Source organism: Candoia aspera, chromosome 6, assembly GCF_035149785.1.
Source record: "Candoia aspera isolate rCanAsp1 chromosome 6, rCanAsp1.hap2, whole genome shotgun sequence".
In the NCBI taxonomy this organism is placed as follows: Eukaryota; Metazoa; Chordata; class Lepidosauria; order Squamata; family Boidae; genus Candoia; species Candoia aspera.
In genome coordinates this window covers 42,910,767-42,931,804 of record NC_086158.1, presented here as the reverse complement: position 1 = coordinate 42,931,804, position 21,038 = coordinate 42,910,767, and the positions used below count along the sequence as shown (strand labels likewise).

Below are 21,038 nucleotides of genomic sequence, written 5' to 3'. Positions count from 1 at the left end.
AAAGCTCTGGGTCACATGATCAAAATTCAGGTGCTTGGCAATCAGTTCGCACGTACAATGGCTGCTGCATTCCGGAGTCACGCGATCACCATTTGCAACCTTCCCAGCTGGCTTCTGACAAGCCAAATCAATGAGGGAAGCCAGATTCACTTAATGACATGGTGATTTGCTTAATGACCATGGCAAAAAGGTTGTAAAATCAGGTGTGACTCATTTAACAACCATCTCACTTAGCAATGGAAGTTCCAGTCCCAATTGTGGTCGTAAGTCAAGGACTACCTGTACTGTACAAGATTGAAAGCTATTACACTGCACTCTTACTTGCCATAGGATAATTACAGAGAACATGGAAGAGGACCTACCTGACTTCTTCAGTAAGCAAAAAAGAGGGTCATGCATAGTCCTACACAATCATCTATAACCAAGAATTCCTGAATTCCAAGAGATGTCTGCACTTTTAGCGACAGACAAGTACAAGCAGCTTATTCCATGACTGTTTCAAGGACAGGATCCAAGTTAGATGTAGGAGACAGAGAGATGTCCTTTACATCCTGCAACTGGCTTTTTTTTTCTTCCAGAAACAGATTCTACCACTCCCACCACTTGCTGGAGCTAGATGAGTGGAGGAAGTACATAGAAATTTTAAAATAAATGCTCTCTTTTTCTCTTTTCCTAAAAACGCTTGTTTTCCTTCATGTTTTTCTTTTGCCTGAACCTGGTTTGACCTTTTCCTGACTACAGCAATGCCACAAGCACCCATGAGCACCTTTGCTACTGAAGGAGGAAACTTCTTAATCTTGTTGAGCTCCTTTTGTATTCTACTTCAGAAATGTATTCATGTATTCTTTTGTTTTCTGCTTGGTTCAATCTTCTTGTGATTGTGATTCAATTATATGTCTGCCCAAGAAATATAAACATACTTATATGTATATGTATATGTATATTTATATATATAAATATAAATATATACAATAAGGAGATGGCATAACATAGAATTACATGGCTAAAGTAGCAAAGTCAAACCCATACTGGAACTCATCAGCCATACATTGGGGATAACCTGCATATACAATTATAAATCTACATCAGAGTTATAACAGATTAAGGATTCTTAAAAGCCAAATTTGGAATGATAACCGTTTTACTGTTGCTAAGAAACATCTGCAGATAGCCTGCAAATCACTCAGGGATTTATCATCTCCCTATCCCTGCTCTAGTTCATGAAAGTTTATGCCATAATACAGGTAGTCCTCATTTAATGACAGCAATTGAGCCCGGAATTTCCATTGCTAAGCAATGCAGTTGTAAAATGAGATGGCATTGCTTAGCAATGGCAATCTTGGCAATTCCCCTTGCCATCATTAAGTGAACTTTACTGGGCATTAGCCCCAGCACCCACCCCAATCCAAGCCATTCCGGGCTTGGTTCCTCCCAGCCCCAAACACTGCTTTCAACTCCCCCCACCCACCTATTCCCCCCGCATTTCTTTTGGGGCGGCAAGCAGATGCCACAGAAACTTCAACCACCCCAGCCAGCTCCAGCCTCCCCAGCCGCACTGCGCAAAGCCAGCCCAGCGTGTCCCAAGTTGCCCCAGCCTAGCCAAGCGACGCCGCCCAGCCATGCTGTGGCTCATGAAGCCACCCAGCTGCGCAAAACCAGACCAATATGCACCACGCCAAGCCACCCAGTTGTGCCAAGCCATCATAGCAAGCTGCAACCTCCCCAGTCCGCATTTGTTCACTCAGCTGTCTCCTATCCCAGTTTCCCACACTGATCTTTCGCCTTTTTTGCCCAGCCGCCGCTCCTTTTCAGACCCAGCTCCTCTGGCGAATGTTTCCTCCAGGCCTCTGAGAAGAGAGCATAAGCTTCCAAGTACAGCATTCCAAAGGGAGCCACATGGAGGAAACGTTTGCAGGAGAAACTGGATCCAAAAAAGAGTCAGCAAAGGCAGCAAGGCACTTCTGCTTTGCTCATGGTAGCTTGGTGGAAAAGGCAAAAGGTCGATGCAGAGAACTGGGAGAGGAGGCAGCTGGGTGAATGAATGCGGGCTGGGGAGGCTGGAGTTTGCTATAGTGGCTTCACGCAGTGTGGGTGGGATGCCTTGGGACAGCTGGGCTGGCTTCACAAAGCTACACTACCAGAAGAATGCAGCCAAGAAAATGGCATAATGTTGAGCGCACTGATAGTTTGGACAAGGATAAGAGTCCAAAAGTACTCCTCTTAACTTCGGTCCATCAAGTTTATTATCTTGTATGATTGACAGACTCCAAGACATAAAATCTGAAACTACAAATAAAGCAAAACTGTCTAAGGTGAGTTAATACAGCATTGTCTTTTTGGCTCAGGTTGATAAAACTGTCACTTTTCCAAACACAAGAATAAGAAATAGTTGTTGAAAAAAAAGGCTACCCTTCTTTAAGAAAAAAAATTAAGCATGCCAGCAATTCCTGCCCATTATATGCAGCAGAGCTGCATAAACATATTGACAAGACAGAAACATCATAATAGGTGAATTAAGCTATATTTTTCCCAATAGCTAAAATTAAAGGATGTCTGTGACAATATTTTTCCCTACACATGAATTTAGGTACTGGCCACAGGCTCAAACAACTCTGAATGCTAAAAAAGAACATGCTTAAGAGGATAGGCTTAATGAAATAAATATTCCATTTATCACTCTAATCATAGCCTCTCATGTACATCAAGCACAGTCTTGTTTACATAAAGCACTATGGTTGGAGTGTCACATTATCCACTCTGGAATCATTGGAAGAACCAAACAATACTACTACTTATTTCCAATTATTTTATACTGAACCGGAAGTACTCTAACCCTCAAAATGTTTTCACTACTTAACTTAAACATCTAGGGATAGGTGTCCAAAATAATACCCATGTCATAGAATTTCATCTACCTGCTAATTATTCAAAGTACTTGGCAGCCCAAGGAAGGTATTAACCAATTGCAACGGAGACAAATTGCACTAAAGATGACCAAATAGTAACCCATTCACTGAATTTGACCCATATCATTTTTATGTCTCTTATTTTTCTAGATCTTTTCAGCTGAAAAGGGATAATCTGATAAAAAGGCAGAGCTTTTAAGAGTAATCAGGAATTCACATGTTTGAGACCATTTTATTAAACTCCTCAGGGACATGCCCTCAATCACTATTTCATATTGGATAAAAGATGCAAAAACTAAGCAAAACCTACTCTTACTTGCCATTAAGTTTCTAGCAAAATGAAGGAAAGAAAATACTGTGTACAGCTGAAAGGAAAAAATCCTATACTTTAGCCATCCTTTTTGGAATTATACATGCTGTAGGCCATTAAGTGAACAGATTTTAGGTATTAAGTGTTTGCTTATGAATTCTGCTTCCTTTAAATCCTGTTTCTCCTCTTCAATTACATTACAATTTGGCAAGCTTTTTAACAAAAGATAATTATCATCTTAATGTTTTGCTCTCCTATCTACTACTGGCATTTGTGTCTAATAAATGAAGAGAGGCTTATTAACACACCTCTATAGGTTATTTATTTATTATTATTATTATATTCACAACTTAACTCTGCAGCACGCACTTAGCTTCCTGCAGTGTGAACAGAGTCAAGCTAGCACAGCTCAGGACTTATCCTCATACTCTCCTTGCCTCACACCTAGAAGGCTAACTTAGAATTTGTCAAGGACAAGATCTTGGTGCAAGCCTGCAGCTGACACGTGCTGAGGTTGGATCAGTATTATCTAACAGAAAAGTGGTGCTTTCCATTGGAAAATGCAATGCAATTTTCTATGAAAATATTCCAATTTGGGTGGAATGGAAACCTGAGGGAGTTTGGTGACATGCAGAACTCCAATTAGCCTGCTGTAGGACCTCCTCTCCCATCCAGTTGCAAGACTTTATGCCTCCATGGCCATTTCACCTTTGGCTGCTGGAGAGAACAGAACCTCCCAGCAAAAAAATCTGTATGTGTGTTTAAGGCTCAGGGAGAAATACCAAACTTCTTGAGGTAGTTATTCCTACCAGTAACATCTGCTTTGCCTACTTTGCCCTCCCTTCTCCACTTATAGTGGCTAAATTTCTCTCCTCTCCACCAAGCATGGAGGCTTGTTACAGAGGAGAAAAAGCAGCTAAGCCTTCCACCTTCCCATACTATCAAGCAGAGATTCTTCACCCTCCTTGTTCTTCTTCAACAACAGGAAGGAAGCACATTCCTGGTGGTGTCAGGAAAAGTTGGATATTTCAACTTTTGGTTATTATAACTGACAACTGGTCCAGCTTATTTCTTTTGATATTCTTCACAGGAAAGTAGATATATTTTCAGCCTTTTCTGTCATGGCATCCATCGTTTGGAATATCATCCCCCCAGAGATCAGATTGGCCCTGACTCTACTGGCTTTTTGTAAGGCCTTAAAAAGACTTGGTTTGTGCCATTGGGCTTGGGTGTGTGGTTGAACCTGTACAATGGTTATGCTGATTGTTGTTGGTGGTTCTTGTTATACCTTGACTACTGACTGTGTTGTTGTATAGTTTTTTGTATTATTTTTATATGATTCTTGTTTTTTTTATATATATATATATTTAATTGCTGTGGGCTGCCCAGACACATGTATTTGAGATGGGTCCTATATAAATTATATGAATAAATGAATGAATGAACAAACAAATGAATACCAGGTTAAGATTTATGCAAGAGCAGGGAAAAAGGTATTGGGGGGAGAGATAAAGAATCCTCTTCAGTTGAGGTGGACTTCCAATATTCAGCACAAATGACAGGATCCTTTCTTCTCCTTTTTTCAACATTAAATACAGGAATTAGGGAGGGGTGCAGGTTAAGTTGAAGCATGGTATCAGGGATCTTAGAGATTGTTTTTGTTTCTCTTGAAGAATGACTGACTATATGAGCTATGGTAGCTCCTTGGGACTTAGGAAGTTATATCATTTTTCTGTCTATGTTGTTATACTATTGCTTTTAGTTGTTAATCTTATTATTGTTTTGGAGGCTTGTACCAGGTATAATAAGCCTGGTAAAATATGAAAGTGCAATCCAATTCAAGTCTATACAGATGAAAATCCTACTGAGTTTGATTATTTTACTCCTTGGTAAATATGCATATAATTGCAGTTACATGGCAGGAGAGCCTTGGTAATAAATGTGACTTACCTAACAAGGATAGCTAAATTTTGAGCACATTTTTGTCTACAATTGGTTCATTATCATCACAGCTCATTTATCCATATAATTTAACTGTTATGTGATTTCAATCTCTTCCTTATGAGAGCAAAACAAGTAAATAAAGCAAGCATATTTGGGAAAAAATATTCTCATCATTAACCTCTTCCCATATTGTTTATCAAAAGAACTATGTTGCGCTTTAACAAAATGTTACCAATATATTTGACTACTAAAATGTGACGTACCTGACTCCATTACTGCACAGCTAGATTGCATGTCTCTCACGTAGCCTCAGGGCATGACTTGTATTTCCCTATTCTCTTTGTACTCACTCCCCCGCCCTGATAGAACTGCTGAATAAAAGGAGGTGGGGGCGTGGCACCAGGAGGCAGTACCAGCAACCTCCTGAGATGTAGCGTCACTCACCCACCACAAAAGAATCCTGTGCCTACCGTTGTTTTTTCGACCTCACCCTTGCGAGGGAATCGTTGGCTCATTCCCCCCCAGGGAATCCCATAGACCGAAGGGCGAAGGACTGGTCGCGTGACGCGACAACTGGGGGCTCGTCCGGGATCCCTTCGGTCTCACGGTGTGATCTCTGTCTAGAGGTGCACTGCCTTCACTCTCGTTACTACGCACCTGGCAAAGGCTCTGCAATCGTAAGTAATGGGCTCCCCACTCTCCAAAGTTTCGTCAGTTCATAGGGACGAACTTTATGATTTAGTGAAGAAGGCTAACTCTTGTCAAAAGGCTAACGGTACGACCATCTTTCCCATTTCAAAAAAATCGGTGACTCAACTCCTACTGTACATGGACAGACACTGCCCTGTCTATCCTTCAGAGGGGTCGCTCAAAGCATCCACTTGGGAAAGGATAGGAAAATATTTTCATGATACCCCACGAGCACCCGTGCCTATTCTGACTGCCTGGAAGGCTGTTATGGCGGCCATCAACACTCTTTACCCTCCCCCGTCTTCCCCGGAAACTTGCCCTTCTCCTCCCGGCCCAAAAACCCCACCCCCTCTTGCCGCCCATCTCGATGCTGCCTCAACACCACCCCCTCCATACCCAGCCGTTCCTCCTCCCCCTTCAGCTCCAACCCCCGGATCCCCTCAACACCACCCCCTAGGAGGCGCCATCACTGAACTCCTCTCCTCCCCCCTCTCATTGGAAATGGAGAGTCCCTCTGCCTTTCCCATGACCATCGGCCTAGGGGCGGCGGGAGGAAATTTGTATAACAATATTGAACTTAAGGTTTTGAAACAAATCAAAGATGCTGTAACCACCTACGGCTTGCACTCTCCTTTTACTAGGGGAGTTTTAGACTCTTTAGTTACTGCTAACACTGTTATGTTATTGTATGATTGGAAAATGCTTTTTTCTATGCTTATGACCCCGGCGCAATACGTTGTGTGGCAATCTGAATACGACAAAGGGGTGGAAGTAGAAATTAGAAGAGGTCTTCCCGCAGGGGTGACCGCAAATCAATTATTAGGAAAGGGACAATTCGCAACCTTAGTCCAGCAACAGAACTCCCCCCGTCGTTGTTTTGCTATTATTCACATGTGCGCCATGAATGCTCTCAAAAGAGTGGATGATTCCGACTCTCAATCCACCCAAACGTTTTTGAAAATAATGCAAGAACCAAATGAACCATATGCTTCCTTCATAAGTCGCCTTCAGATTGCTTTAGACCGACAAATTGATAATGCCACGGCTAAACATGAGCTGCTAATGAAACTTGCTTTCTCTAACGCTAATCATGACTGCCAGACCATTCTGCAACCCGCAGTCAATCAACCGGGTGTAAAGCTTGCAGACTTCCTGCAACTCTGCAGAATCGTTGGTACCACCTCTCACAAAGTGAGCGCTCTCGCTGCCGCCATTACCACCTCGCTGCCTTCTACTAACCCCTCCCCTCAGCTCCATTCCCCGGAAGCCCTCGCAATCACTCGTCATGGAAATTGCTTCAATTGTGGGAAGCCGGGCCACTTTAAGAATCAATGCCGTGCACCCGGGGGAGGTGGGGCTCCCCCTTCCACTCAAAGGGGGCCGCCCCCCCCCTCCAAACCTAAAACTCCTTGTCCCAGGTGCCGCAAAGGCTTTCATTGGGCCTCGCAATGTCGCAATAACTCCTCCCCTCACCAGCCTTCGGAAAACTAGATCGGGGGTTGTCAGCTAACCCCGCCCCAAAGGCTGAATTACCCATCACCAGCTTCCCTGTGGAGTTGGCAGAGGATCTTTTGTATGACGATCCGGGGGCTGTCCTTTCCCTTCCTCTTGTTGTCACGCTGCATAAACCCCTTCCTCCTCTTACCCCTGCTTTGCTTATTCCCAACTCCTCGCTTACGCTTGAGGGAATGGTTGCTGCTCCCTATTTGTATGATTCATCAGATTTGACACAAATTGCTCTGGCAGGAGTGGGAGATAGGTGCTTTTCCCTAAATAAAGGAACAATTGTCGCCACGCTCATACTTCTCCCTTCTCCTGATATGCCATCATTGTTTGCCTTGCAGCAACCAGTCCAAACCTCTAAACCCACCCTCCTTGTCACACTAAATGGTCGCTCTTTCGAAGGCTTGATTGACACCGGCGCCGACGTCTCTGTCATTCGTTCCGCTGAATGGCCCTCCTCCTGGCCTATCGCTGAAGCCTCCTCGGTGCAAGGAGTAGGCGGAGCACAGGCCGCTAAGGTCAGCTCTCATTGGCTTTCTGCTGTGACTGCTCATTCTCATATTACAGCGTATCTAAAGCCTTATATCTTGCCTTTGCACTGTAACCTATGGGGCCGTGACTTGCTTTCACAGTTCCACGCTTTTATTCAACTTCCCTAATGGCTTTACAGGACCCTTCAGGGTCTCTCTCTCTCTCTCTCAAAACCTCTGTGCCGGTATGGGTTGATCAATGGCCACTCACCAAAGAGAAGCTGGACGCCTTACATATCTTGGTCCAACAGCAGTTAATTGAAGGCCATATCGAAACCTCCACCAGCCCATACAATACTCCGGTATTTGTCATCAAAAAGAAGTCTGGCAAATGGCGCCTCCTACAGGATCTTAGGGCTATCAACACCATCCTTCAGCCCATGGGACCTTTGCAGTGTGGACTTCCCAACCCCAACTTGATTCCGGAAGGACACGACCTTATTGTAATAGACCTCAAGGATTGTTTTTTTTCCATACCTTTGGCACAAAAGGACAGAATTATTTTCGCATTTACGGTACCGGAACTTAACAATTCAAAGCCTACTGCTCGGTACCAGTGGAAGGTCCTCCCACAAGGCATGTTGAACTCACCCACAATGTGCCAATTTTTTGTCGATAAAGCATTGCAACCCTATAGATCCCAATTTCCGCATTTTCTTGTGTATCATTATATGGATGACATTTTAGTCGCTGCTGAGGGCCCGAAAGGGACAGTTCAAAAAACTTTTCCTATTCTTTTAGCCACCCTAGCAACGGCAGGGTTGCACGTTGCACCAGAAAAGGTCCAGTCTCGTTATCCAATGCAATATCTAGGCCACAAAGTTTTAGCCTCCACAGCTGCCCCACTTCTACCTATGCTCACGCTTCCCCAGCCGACCACCTTGGTCCAATTACAACAATGTCTGGGGGTCATTAACTGGGCCCGCGCATACCTTGCTTTAACTACACCCATGTTATCACCTTTATTCCAAGCGTTAGTGGGTTTGACAAACCCAGCTGACAAGGTATACCTTACAGAACAACAATTGCATGCCCTACAACAGGTCAATGCCGTCCTTACGACCCAATGGGTGGACTGTGCGCTCACTGACAAACCACCCTCTCTTGCCATTCTTTCAACACATCAATTATTAACTGCCATCATCGTCCAAACGTCTGATAACAAACATCTACATATTTTAGAATGGCTACACTTGCCACACACACCTAAGACATCCATCATCACCAGAGCAGCACAAATGGCCTCTCTTGTTGAGAAAGGCCGGAAGAGGATTAGAGCCCTAATGGGACTGGATGTTTCCACCCTGTACATTCCCCTTAAGGTTACTCAATGGGAACCCCTCCTACAAAACTCCACTGCACTGCAGGATGCCTTGGAGGACTGGTGTGGCCAGGTGTCATGCCATCTTCCCCCTGATCCTCGATTGCAACTGTTGCGAACAGTACCCTTCACACTAACCTCGCCGTTCGTTCAGCAGCCACTCAAGGAAGCCCTCACTGTTTTTACAGACGGCTCCAAAACCATAGGGGCTTGTACATGGCAAAATAATTGCAAATGGCATAAACGCCTAACAGGCCCACAAGCATCTGCCCAACAGGCTGAGTTAGCCGCCTTTTTGCTAGCCTTGTCCCTTTTCCCAGAACAGCCTTTGAATGTTATATTAGATAGTATGTATGTCACTCAAATGGCTGTGGCCATGTTTGATGCATATATTTCCCGTTACCCCCCCCTCTCTCATGACGCTTTTTTTGCAGCTTCAAACTCTCCTGAAGGACAGAACATCCCCTTTGTTTGTAGCGCATATTAGAAGCCACCAACAGCTACCCGGTTTCCTGTCCGAAGGCAACCACATGGCAGATGAGGCTTGCAAAATTATGGCCTCTTCCCCTCTTCCTCCGCCGCTTTCAGCAGGGGACAGCCATGCTTATTTCCATCAAAATAAAAAAGCCTTGGTGCGCCAATTTGGCATTACATATCAAGAAGCTACCGCCATTCTTCAACAATGTCCAACCTGCAGTTTGCAGGCAAAGTGCATCCCTGAGGGAGTTAATCCCAGGGGTGTCCATGCTTGTGACACATGGCAGATGGATGTCACTCATTATCCCTCTTTTGCACCTTGGAAGTATATCCATGTATCTGTGGATACCTATTCGGGATTCATCCTGGCAACTTTGCAAAGAGGAGAAGCCACGAAAAACGTAATCAATCATTGTATTCGCACTTTCGTCACATCGGGATGTCCCAAAACTTTGAAAACTGACAATGGCCCCGCTTACGTCAGCACTCCCTTTGCTGAGTTTTGCCGTAAGTGGTCCATTACTCACAGATTCGGTATACCATTCAACAGCCAAGGTCAGGCTATTGTGGAAAGGGCTAACCAGACCCTAAAGAATGCCCTTGATCGGCAAACGGGGAAAAAGGCCTTAGGCCCCCCAAGCCTCCCGATGTTACAAAATATCCTTAATCTCACCTTGTTTACCTTGAATTTCCTTAATCTTACCGGTACCCCCCCTGCTACGGCTGCATCTCGACACTTTTCCAAGCCAGTAGTTCCCTCTTCCCGTCCCCTTGTTTATTTTAGGCAACTGCCCAGCCCTGAGTGGAAAGGCCCTGCGCAACTCGTCACCTGGGGAAAAGGCTACGCTGCTGTGCAACTTCCTGATCGAGTGCTCTGGGTTCCTGCTCGCTGCATCCGGCCATATCATGGGCAGTCTCCTGACAAGCACCTTCTTGACCCTCCTTCTCTGTTATCTCTCTTCCATCTCTGCTCCCCTCACAACGAACCCTAAAACAACCTCTCTCATTCGAACCCATCGTTTACGCTACCCTGCCACCATTGGCCGCAGCTCAGCATCCAACGCCATGGAATGTCTTCAACGCTCTCCCATCAAAAGAAAAGGCACCTTCTGGCGCTGGTTTCGCAACAACACTCTTCTCCAAGATGGCGATTCCTACTCCATCACTTATCACTTTCGCCAAACTACCCTTGCTATCACCAACGTACAGTTGACCGATCTAGGACAATATCACTGTGAAATAACAAAATTAATTAAGGGGTTCGCCACCTCATCTCGCCTTACGCTCACCTTATTTTTACTCTCCCTTCCTGAGCCCGCCCGTTGGCAGGGACGACGCCTACTGGCATTTGACGCCCAGGGATCGCATCGCCCTTACAATATCACCTGGACAATCCGCGATGCCTTGGGACAGATCCTGAATACCTCCTTTTGTTATAGCCCAATTATATCTTGTTTCCCTAACCTGTATTTTGACTTTTCAGAAATGCTTTTAGGAGTGACAGCCTACAGGAGGCTGGACGGCTTCCCAGAGCCCAGCCACTCCACCGTTAAAAGATATCCCCTGTATGTGTGCCCAGGACATGACACCAGCCCTGATCACGTGCACGACTGCGGAGGCATAGCAGATTACTTTTGCAAATCTTGGTCCTGCGTTTCCACTGGCTACATCTACTGGACCCCTCCATATAAGACTGATTACATCACCCTCACTCGGTTGAGAAAGGACATTAGGTGCACCGCAACCAAAAAGAATGCGGCAGGACAGGGGGGTTGGAATAGATGTAATCCGGTTATTGTACAATTCACTGCTGCAGGAAAAGCTCAGGGGAATGCCTGGGACTCAGGTGTAAAATGGGGAGGTCGTATGTATGCCAGATGGCCCGGGTTTCATTATGGCAACATGTTCTACATTCAACGACAGGTCACTCTCCCTCAGTCCCCACCTGTTGGGCCCAATGCCGACGACATTCACTCCACCTTTCTTAAACCCCTCACCAAACAAAAAAACCCCCTTGTCTCTCTTCTTAACTCCTCCTTTTCCCTTGTTCACACCGCTTCTAACACATCTCGATGTTGGCTTTGTTTGTCTTCCTCTCCACCATTCTATGAAGCAGTCGGTTCTCCTGACCCTATCCGAAACTCTACCTCAGCCGCCTCCTGCCGCTGGCAAAACACCACGTTGACTATCACCTCTATAATAGGGCAGGGCTGCTGCCTTGGCCGTGTTCCTGCTAACTATATTCAATATTGCCTTAATTCTTCTCATGATCACTGTGCCCTCTATCTTCCAAAGAATCGCTTGAACATCAACGGTCACACCGGCCATGGTGGCTACGGTGTACTCTACACTACCTCTGGTAATATCTCTGCCCGATTGACAGGGCAATACTTTATCCCTGGGAACAACTCTGTTTGGGCATGTTCTTCTGGCCTCACCGCATGTGTATATGGTGATACCTTGTTACAAACTAACGCCTTTTGTATTCAGGTGCTCCTACTCCCCAAGATTTCTATCTATTCCCCCGACGAACTTCTCTCCATTTTAGAGCCCCCTCATTATCCCCTCAAGGCTAAGCGCGAAGTAGTGACTGCTGTAACTTTATCAGTCCTACTGGGCTTAGGTGCGGCCGGAGCCGCCACTGGTGTGTCAGCCCTTGTTGTCAATGATCAGAACCTGCGTCACCTTAGCGTTATCATTGACACTGACCTTCGCGCCATCGAACAATCTATTGTGGCGCTACAAGATTCCCTTACCTCTCTATCCGAAGTGGTTTTGCAAAATCGTAGGGGTCTCGACCTTCTGTTCCTCAAACAAGGGGGACTGTGTGTTGCTCTAAAGGAAGACTGCTGTTTTTATGCCGACAACTCAGGAGTAGTATTGGACTCTATGAAAGAGCTCAATTCCCGTTTAAAAACAAGGGAATTGGAGCGCCAACAATCCATGTCATGGTATCAAAATATGTTTAGCATTTCTCCATGGCTAACCACACTGTTGTCCGCTCTGTTGGGGCCCCTCCTGTTATTGATTCTCGTATGCACCATAGGCCCCTGTGTGCTGGGTCGCGTTCTCCGCTTCTTAAAGCAGAGACTTCATACATTGGACTCAGAGGTATCCGAGACAAAGCTTGCTGTTCAACACCTGGTCACTGCTGTAGGTATGGAGAAAACACCACTCTTGGAATGGTCCTCCGATAGTGAATCAGAAGTGGAAAAGGACCCCCGGTCACACTACCCCCCGAGAGAGGACGCTGGGATGGGTCTCCTTGGACTGAAGAGTCCCTGGCTCCCCGACTCAGACCCTCTGGGGGAGGAACAAAATTAAATAAAAAAGGTGGAATTGTGACGTACCTGACTCCATTACTGCACAGCTAGATTGCATGTCTCTCACGTAGCCTCAGGGCATGACTTGTATTTCCCTATTCTCTTTGTACTCACTCCCCCGCCCTGATAGAACTGCTGAATAAAAGGAGGTGGGGGCGTGGCACCAGGAGGCAGTACCAGCAACCTCCTGAGATGTAGCGTCACTCACCCACCACAAAAGAATCCTGTGCCTACCGTTGTTTTTTCGACCTCACCCTTGCGAGGGAATCGTTGGCTCATTCCCCCCCAGGGAATCCCATAGACCGAAGGGCGAAGGACTGGTCGCGTGACGCGACACTAAAATAATAAAGGCGGGATATATATATATGTGTGTGTGTGTGTATATATATATATATAAACAAACAAACAAACATCAATAACACATTCTTGGGTATTTACAAGTTATATTTCTATATAACCACTGTCTGAGTCAAAAGCAATTCCTTATGCTTTACTATTGTAACAAAACTGTTGCTCAGCTTCAAGTCCAGCACTACTGCTTCCCTATTTTTTCAAATACGGGGGGAGATTATATATTCTGGTTTGTAATAAACAGCATTTCCTCTGTATCCATTTTCACTTTCAGTGCCTAAAACAAGTTTTTTGCCAATTGTAACTTGATACTAAATAAACATTACATAGCTACCCTACTGGTGGCTGAATACTGATTTCTTATTTATTAACTGCATTTATAGTCTGCCTTGAGTTGGAGTGAGCCGAACTATGTACAACATAGTTTGTACATAGCCTTAATTTTATCTTCATTGACCTAAAGCTACCCAGTGAGTTCTATGGTCAAACAGGAAAAAGAACCTGTCTTTCTCCAGTCCAAGAAACACTGAAGAACTTTAGAATTTTTACATTAAGATTAAGAGTGAATGTTACCATTTCTCAGTGCAGATTAACATTATCTGATTGCTTAATATGGTCAAACCAGTGGATGTATTCCTCAGGTTTGCTTGATATCCTTTGCTTTCATACTTCAATTCCCACCAATTTTTTCAATGTTTGGAATGGTTAGTGTTACATTTGTATCACACAAAGTTACACTAATTTGACTAATAGAAGGTTTTATTTATTTAGGAGACTTATGTCTCACCCTTCTATCCTATCAAGTACTCAAGGTGGCCCTGGTTTGAAGATACTGTGCAAATGTATCATCGTGTCTAGGAATGACTAAGGAAAAGAATGGAGAATTCAGGTAGGTGGCAACATCACTACTCTGCTTATCAAAATGTTAAAATCTGACAAAGCAGATGTCTTGATTTTAAACAAATGCAAATGAACAGGACCATTTTTTTAAAGTTTTCACAGTTTAAGAGGCAATTGATATAAGTTTTTTTAATGTCTTAAACCTATTTTAAGGCTCAAATAATTATGTTATTTCTTCCCCAAAATCAGAAGAAAATAGCACTGTCTGTGGCATGATCAGAGAAAGCACTAGATGGTGGACAAAAAGTGGCTCAACAGCTGCATCTAGTCCATGAATTGTCTTTCCTGGCATACATGCTTAAATCTCAAAATAGTGTTGCTTTGCCTTCAAGTACTATGAATGTTAGAAGTAATAGCTGAAGAGCACATTATGAGCAAACCAGGTCTGTTACCTATTTTAGTCATCATTATTAATGCTGACATTTTGATTCTACTGATAAAAGCAAGCACAAATCATAATGGTACAAATGGAAGCAAAAAAACCTACACATTACTGTAATAGAAATGGAGGGAGAAGGGAATCAAGATCTACTAGTTGATTTTAAAGTGATTTCCAATAGATCAACAAATGTTTCATAAGCCCATTGTTTTAACAAAGGGAACTAAACGCTGCTTCTATCAAAAAATTAAGATGATAAGGAACAATGGGGTGAAGGCATTGCACAGTGGAATTGGAAATGCTTTTATCTATAGAAAGACAGGATATAAATAAAATAAATTATAGTGTGGGAGAATATCTATCTCTTGTTAATGATCACAAGGTTATTGATTTTCAAACACCTTTATGGCAAAAGCTCCTAGGAATATGTACAGTAATTTCTGGGCTGGGCATATGCTCAGAGGCATCCTATTCTTAAGATTCTGTTCTTCAGTGGATGCGGTTCTAAGTCACTACTTTTCAGCTAGATCTACCTGGTAGGTCTCTATTAAAAAAATAGTGTAGATCCACAAATCTGGATCTATCTACTCACAGGCTAGGTAGCCTGAAATACAGTTATTCCAATACGTTGTTCTTTAACAGGGTTCTAGAGAAAATAAAACAACTTGATAGTTTATTTTTACTATGAACAACATGGTAACAGCAAACAAATTGCAGAAATTTACTATAGAAGATTAGTAATTAGAAGGCCTGGAAGTTCTTTAATTTTACAATTTAAAATGAAACGTATCAAAAGGAAGAGTAAATTGCTTATTTTTTTTAATAAAGTGTTTTTCTCTCAAATTCTTATATGCAATCTTAATGCAAGTGAGAGAGAGAAAAAACAGGTTTAGATATTTCTTTTAGAGGCTTTATGAACCAGTGACTTTTGAGCAATTATTTTCATAATTTTGAAAAAGACATTCTTTCCAAATTTTGCAGCACAGATGTATCCACACAAGCAATTTATAGCAAGGAATCAGATATATTAATCTCAGCTATACAGAAAACAAATATAGTCAACGACAGTCAGGAAATTAAGTGCCCTTAATGGCTTAATGAGACTGCTGTGAATCAGTGAAAATGAGAGTAGCAGAGGACATACCTTGGAACTGCTCCCAAAACAATCAAGTTGGCTTTTTGTTTGTTGTTTCCAATTACAGCATTTTTCATATCTCTGTAAATCCAGAAAGAGAAAAACCCTAGTAAATTATGCTGAGATACTTCTAGCTCAGTTTTGCAGAATGTAGCACCATTTAGTTGCTACATCTAAGCACTAATCAGGAAAAAATAACACCCCCATAGTTATTAATAACAGTATAAATCTCTGACATTTCTCTAACACCAGCCATTCAAACAGCAGAGATATTCACTTGATCATTCATTATAAAGCCATCTGGCATATATTTCAGACAGCAATATCAAATTGTCAAATGAGGATTGAGTTGGAAGTAAAAAATGAAAAAAAAAAGATGAGAATCCCAATATGGCCAGTATTCCTAGTTTACAATGGCTGCATTTTAATACGAGGCTAAAAAGAAAGGCTTGCCTAAAACTGTCATGTGGCATTACATCCAATGTAAACATCTTTTGATTTTACAATTTAGGCCTGTTGTATTGGCAGCATCTGAAACACCTAAATTTTTATTCTTAGAAAAAGTTTTGGAAGTTCATAAATCCAGATTTTTCTACAACTGAAAAGTTGTACTAAAATTGATATGCAGATCTTTCAGGCAACTTTAAATGACTAATAATAATCTGATTTAAGAAATCAATGCTCTAAAGCTTTAAGGAAACGTTCAATTAATATCAAACACATGAATATGATGTTAAATTATATTCCAAAAATTTGGAACCTATCAAATTATAAAGAAATTGGGATGAATCATGTGGTAGCTGCAGCTAACAAGACTGTTTTACTCCAATGGAAAGATTCTAATGCCATGATTTAAAACCCTAGATGAAAGACATGCATTCACTTTCTGCATATGTAATGGCCTTTTATAAAAAATAGAAAATCTGATAAATTTTACTCTTATTATCAATATTCATTTTCTGTTTTGTTACTGACATTTGTTTTTGCTTCTTTGTATTTTCTTTGAAATTTTATATTTGGGCTCCCCCCTCTCCTTTTGTTAATAGATTTGAAGCAATAAAAACAATGTAAAAAAAACACCAGAATTCTGGCTTAATTCTTTAATTAATTGAGAGCCAGTTTGGTCTAGTGGTTAAGGCAACAGGCTAGAAATCAGGAGACTTGAGAGTTCTAGCCCCACCTTAGGCATGGATGTTCCTTTGATCTGTTGGTATATTTCTCCATCAAACTGAAAGTAGGTTGTAAGGCAGAGGTTGATGAGGTCCATTATCCTGGGTTGGACCTCATCAACCTCTGCCTTACAACCTACTTTCAGTTTGATGGAAAAATATACCAACAGATCAAAGGAACACCCATGGGATCACCAATTTCAGGACTTATAGCAGAGATCATAATGCAGCATCTGGAAAGGATAGCACTCCCACACATACAACCCAAAGTATGGATCCGGTATGTAGATAACACTTTTGTCATAATACAAAAGAAACAACTGGAAGAAACCCACAAAACCAATAACATCTTTAATGGAATAAAATTCACAAGGGAGGAAGAAAACAACAACTCACTACCATTCCTGGACAGTCTCATCAGTAGAGGAAATGATGGTAAGTTAGAAACACAAGTCTACAGGAAAGCTACCCACACCAACCAAGTGCTCCACTACCAAAGTAACAATCCAACCTCCCACAAGAGAAGCTGTGTAAGAACATTATTCAGACGAGCACTTACACACTGCAGCAACCCAGAACACCAGAAAAAAGAAAAAGATCACCTGTACAGCATCTTCCAGCAAAATGGATACCCACTCAACTTTATCAAAAAGTGCCTCACCACCCAACCCACTACAACCCAACCAATGGAAACTATGAAAAGGATAACACTGCCATACATCAGAAACATCTCAGAAACCACCAACAGACTGTTACAGCCACATGGCATCACCGTAGCACATAAACCAACTAAAACTCTTCAAAACATATTAGGCAACCCAAAAGACCCAACAGCCCAAGAAGAAAAAACAGGACATACAATGCCAAGACTGTAACAGCCACTATGTAGGACAGACAGGCAGAAGACTAGCAGAGCGCATCCACAAACACCAACTAGAAGTCAGAAGACACGATGAGAACTCCTTAATCTCACAACACATGGACAGACTCAACCATAGTTTCAACTGGGAAACGGTGAGCATCCTAAACTAAGCCAAATGCAAAAACGCCAGAGAATTCCTGGAAGCCTGGACTCAGACCAAGCAGCCATCAACAGACACATAGAGGTAAACAACATTTACATACCGTTCAAAAGAGACAATAGAAAAGCCAAAAGACCAGTACACTCCCTTGCCAGCAATCAACACCCAGATATGCAAAAATCAACACTAGGATTAACACCAGATGAACCATCAAACAGCACAATACATCCTAATCAAGGAACTATTAGGCAATCAACCAAGCAGCAAGCAACAGCCCAGTCAAAGAACTCTCAAGGAGAGAACAACACCCCTACCAACACAAGCAGGGCAAGCCACCGTATATAAACTGAGAGCAAGGCCCACTCCCTCTTTGCACTGAAGATGTTGCCTAGTCTGGCAATGAAATGTCTGCAAGAAAACAACAAGGCTCAGAGAGCACCAAGTACTCCACAGTCCAACCCTGAGCTACAAATATTCGCTTTGATTGGAACCCCAATATTAATTTGCATGCAATTCTAAAGAAACCATGAGCAGACCCATTCCAAATTTGTTTAGCTACACTCAATTGCTTTGATGCCCTTCCTAAATTTTCCATCAATTCACAAAAGTGCGAAGCAAAAACAGGTAAAAATGAACCACATTCTCAAAGTGTTTTCACTTGCTCCCCTCTCCATCCCTAGCTGAATTCCTCATTCTTATGCTGGATAGCCTTTTTTTAAAGTTCAGCTCCTTTGGGAGTACAAGTTAGGAATGGAATCTAAGTTATTAATTTCAATTTACATATCTTCCAACATAAAGAACAACAGAATATAATTTCAAAAACAGAGTGATACTCAGAAAAAACACATATAAGCAACATCCACTGAAACACCCATACAGGAAAAGGTACCCCGCTGAAACATCCCAATTACAGCCTCCACAAAAAAGACCCCTAACATCCTATTCAATGAACAAAACTTCATACTAGCAAAACAAGTTCTTAGTGCTTATAGGTTGTTTGCAGTTCTGGATACCAGTAGAAGGAACAAACAAATCAGAAATTGGCCAAAAAAAGCAGTGATTATTTGACTCATTTGTAAGGCAACCTCTACTCATTATCCATGGCTAAATGAATATGAAGATGTAGGTTATGCACTGTAGTTACAGAATTCTTCTCTGTACAAAATTATAGGTAAGTTCTCCTGCTCTGATATTCATGGTGATGCCACTTCTAGTATACGGTAATATCTTATAGCCACTTCCAAACTAATCCCTGAGCACTAACATTATGCAACCTCCTCAGAGTCCTACTGTAATTAATAGGCAATGTGGATTTATACCACTACCTACCATTCTTCTTCTTCTTTAAGATAAAGGCATTTAATATGCAGGGGTTTTTTCAATACAGAAAAATAAAAGTTGAAAAATTAGGTTGAAATATTTTATGATCTCCAGTACTCAAAGTAACTGCTCATGGTAATGAATATTTTAAAAAACCAGGACACAACTGTCAAATTAATATTTGTAGACTATATTAAACATCATGCAAAATGAGAAGAGAAACCTTAGGGGATTCATCTGATGTATCTAGACATCTGGAAAATTTCAAAAGCAACAAATTATACACATGTCCAAAAGAAGAGAAAATTAAGTTTAAAAACAAGTATTTTGGGTAAGAATCTCTACATAAAATAAATGAGAACAAGTTGAGCCCCCTTAACCATACTTTCTCTCATTATGCTTTGTTCCATTTTTTCTCCCTCACAGCTTTCTGTTTCCTCCTCCAGGGAGTCAATATTCCATGCTTATCTCCTCTAGAAAGTTTTAGTTTGGAATTTTTGCACATCTTGGTGTTTGCTCTAATGGGAGGTATGTGGATGGTGGAACACATGATTCCCTGGTAGAAATAACTTCTTACATAATTGGAACCAGGATGAGTGCCAGCAGAGCCTAGGAAGGGGGAGCTGCTGAGTGCTTTTACAGAAGCCAAGACAGTAGCTGGAAACAATGTTGATTTCAGCCAGCCTTACAACCCATGTTTGGAACTTGTAACTGAACTGTTTTCTTGGATATACTGACATTCACCTGAATTAAACCATTACTGTAGCCTGAACCCTCTTACAGCTGGTACAAATTTCCTGGCTTTGAACTGTCAGCCCCACTAGGTGGACCAGACCAGGAAATCAACTGTACAGGAAGGGTAAAACTACTTTTATTGTCCATAGTAACAGAATCTTGCAAGTCTGTGCTATTCCTCCTCCTCCTCCGCTTCCTCATAGTTCAGTGAATTAGGGAGTCATCTGCCTGAGCTGCTTCCAAATGTTACCTTGTTCTGGATTTTAAAAAATGCTTCAGCCCCTTTGCTTGCATCTCTCTGTCAAGGTTATCTTCCTTATTCTCTACAAAAATTGACAGGTTAGCTTGAATAAACCTTTTAAACCTAGTATTTCTGTGGAACTGATATATAGCTCTCAGCTTTAGCTACCCAACTATCCTCTTCCTCTGTACTTCCATGAGACAGAGATGTGAAGGCCCAGGGGAAAAAAGTGGGGGACGAAATCATTAACAATCCTTGTTTATTTTTACAAAAATGTAAAAAAAACGGATTATGAAATATTTCCATTTTTTATCCTTCACAATGATGCATAAATGATTGATATGGAAAAGGTGAGATCCAGGTTATTTGATTGGTAGGATTTAAGAAAGAAAAGGCTGAGAATCTGAGATAGTTTTTCTACATTCAGCATTTTCTTGAGAATATAACTTTGTCATGATAAAGTTTTACCTAAATACTGCAAAGTAAACTAATTCACACCTAAAACATACTACTCATATAAAAAGTCTAGAATATTTTAATTAAGAGGATGTTCCTAACACTGAAGACTTCAAATACATACATGGCCTATATAACTATCATGTACAAATTGCACCTCCTGCTACCCACCTTGATTATTTTAAGAGTTCTGGTAACAAACACAATTCAGAAATAAAAACAAACCACAGAAATATGTATTTGTATATGTGTGTGATCATAAAACATCTAATATAGTGCTTTAAAATATTTTATATATTATATTATGACATTTTAGACTACTTACA

The 21,038-nt window shown here is 42.0% G+C and overlaps 1 protein-coding gene across 4 annotated transcripts in view; it reads right to left on the bottom strand.

The window, feature by feature from the left end:
- The window catches only part of ARMC8 (armadillo repeat containing 8), a 72,990-nt gene that overhangs the window by 41,156 nt on the left and 10,796 nt on the right, over nt 1-21,038 (bottom strand). For all 4 annotated transcript variants that reach the window (XM_063306867.1, XM_063306865.1, XM_063306866.1 and 1 more), the window contains one exon: nt 15,779-15,850. In XM_063306867.1, the coding sequence (XP_063162937.1) occupies nt 15,779-15,850 (72 nt within the window). The remainder of the gene's footprint in view (nt 1-15,778; nt 15,851-21,038) is intronic.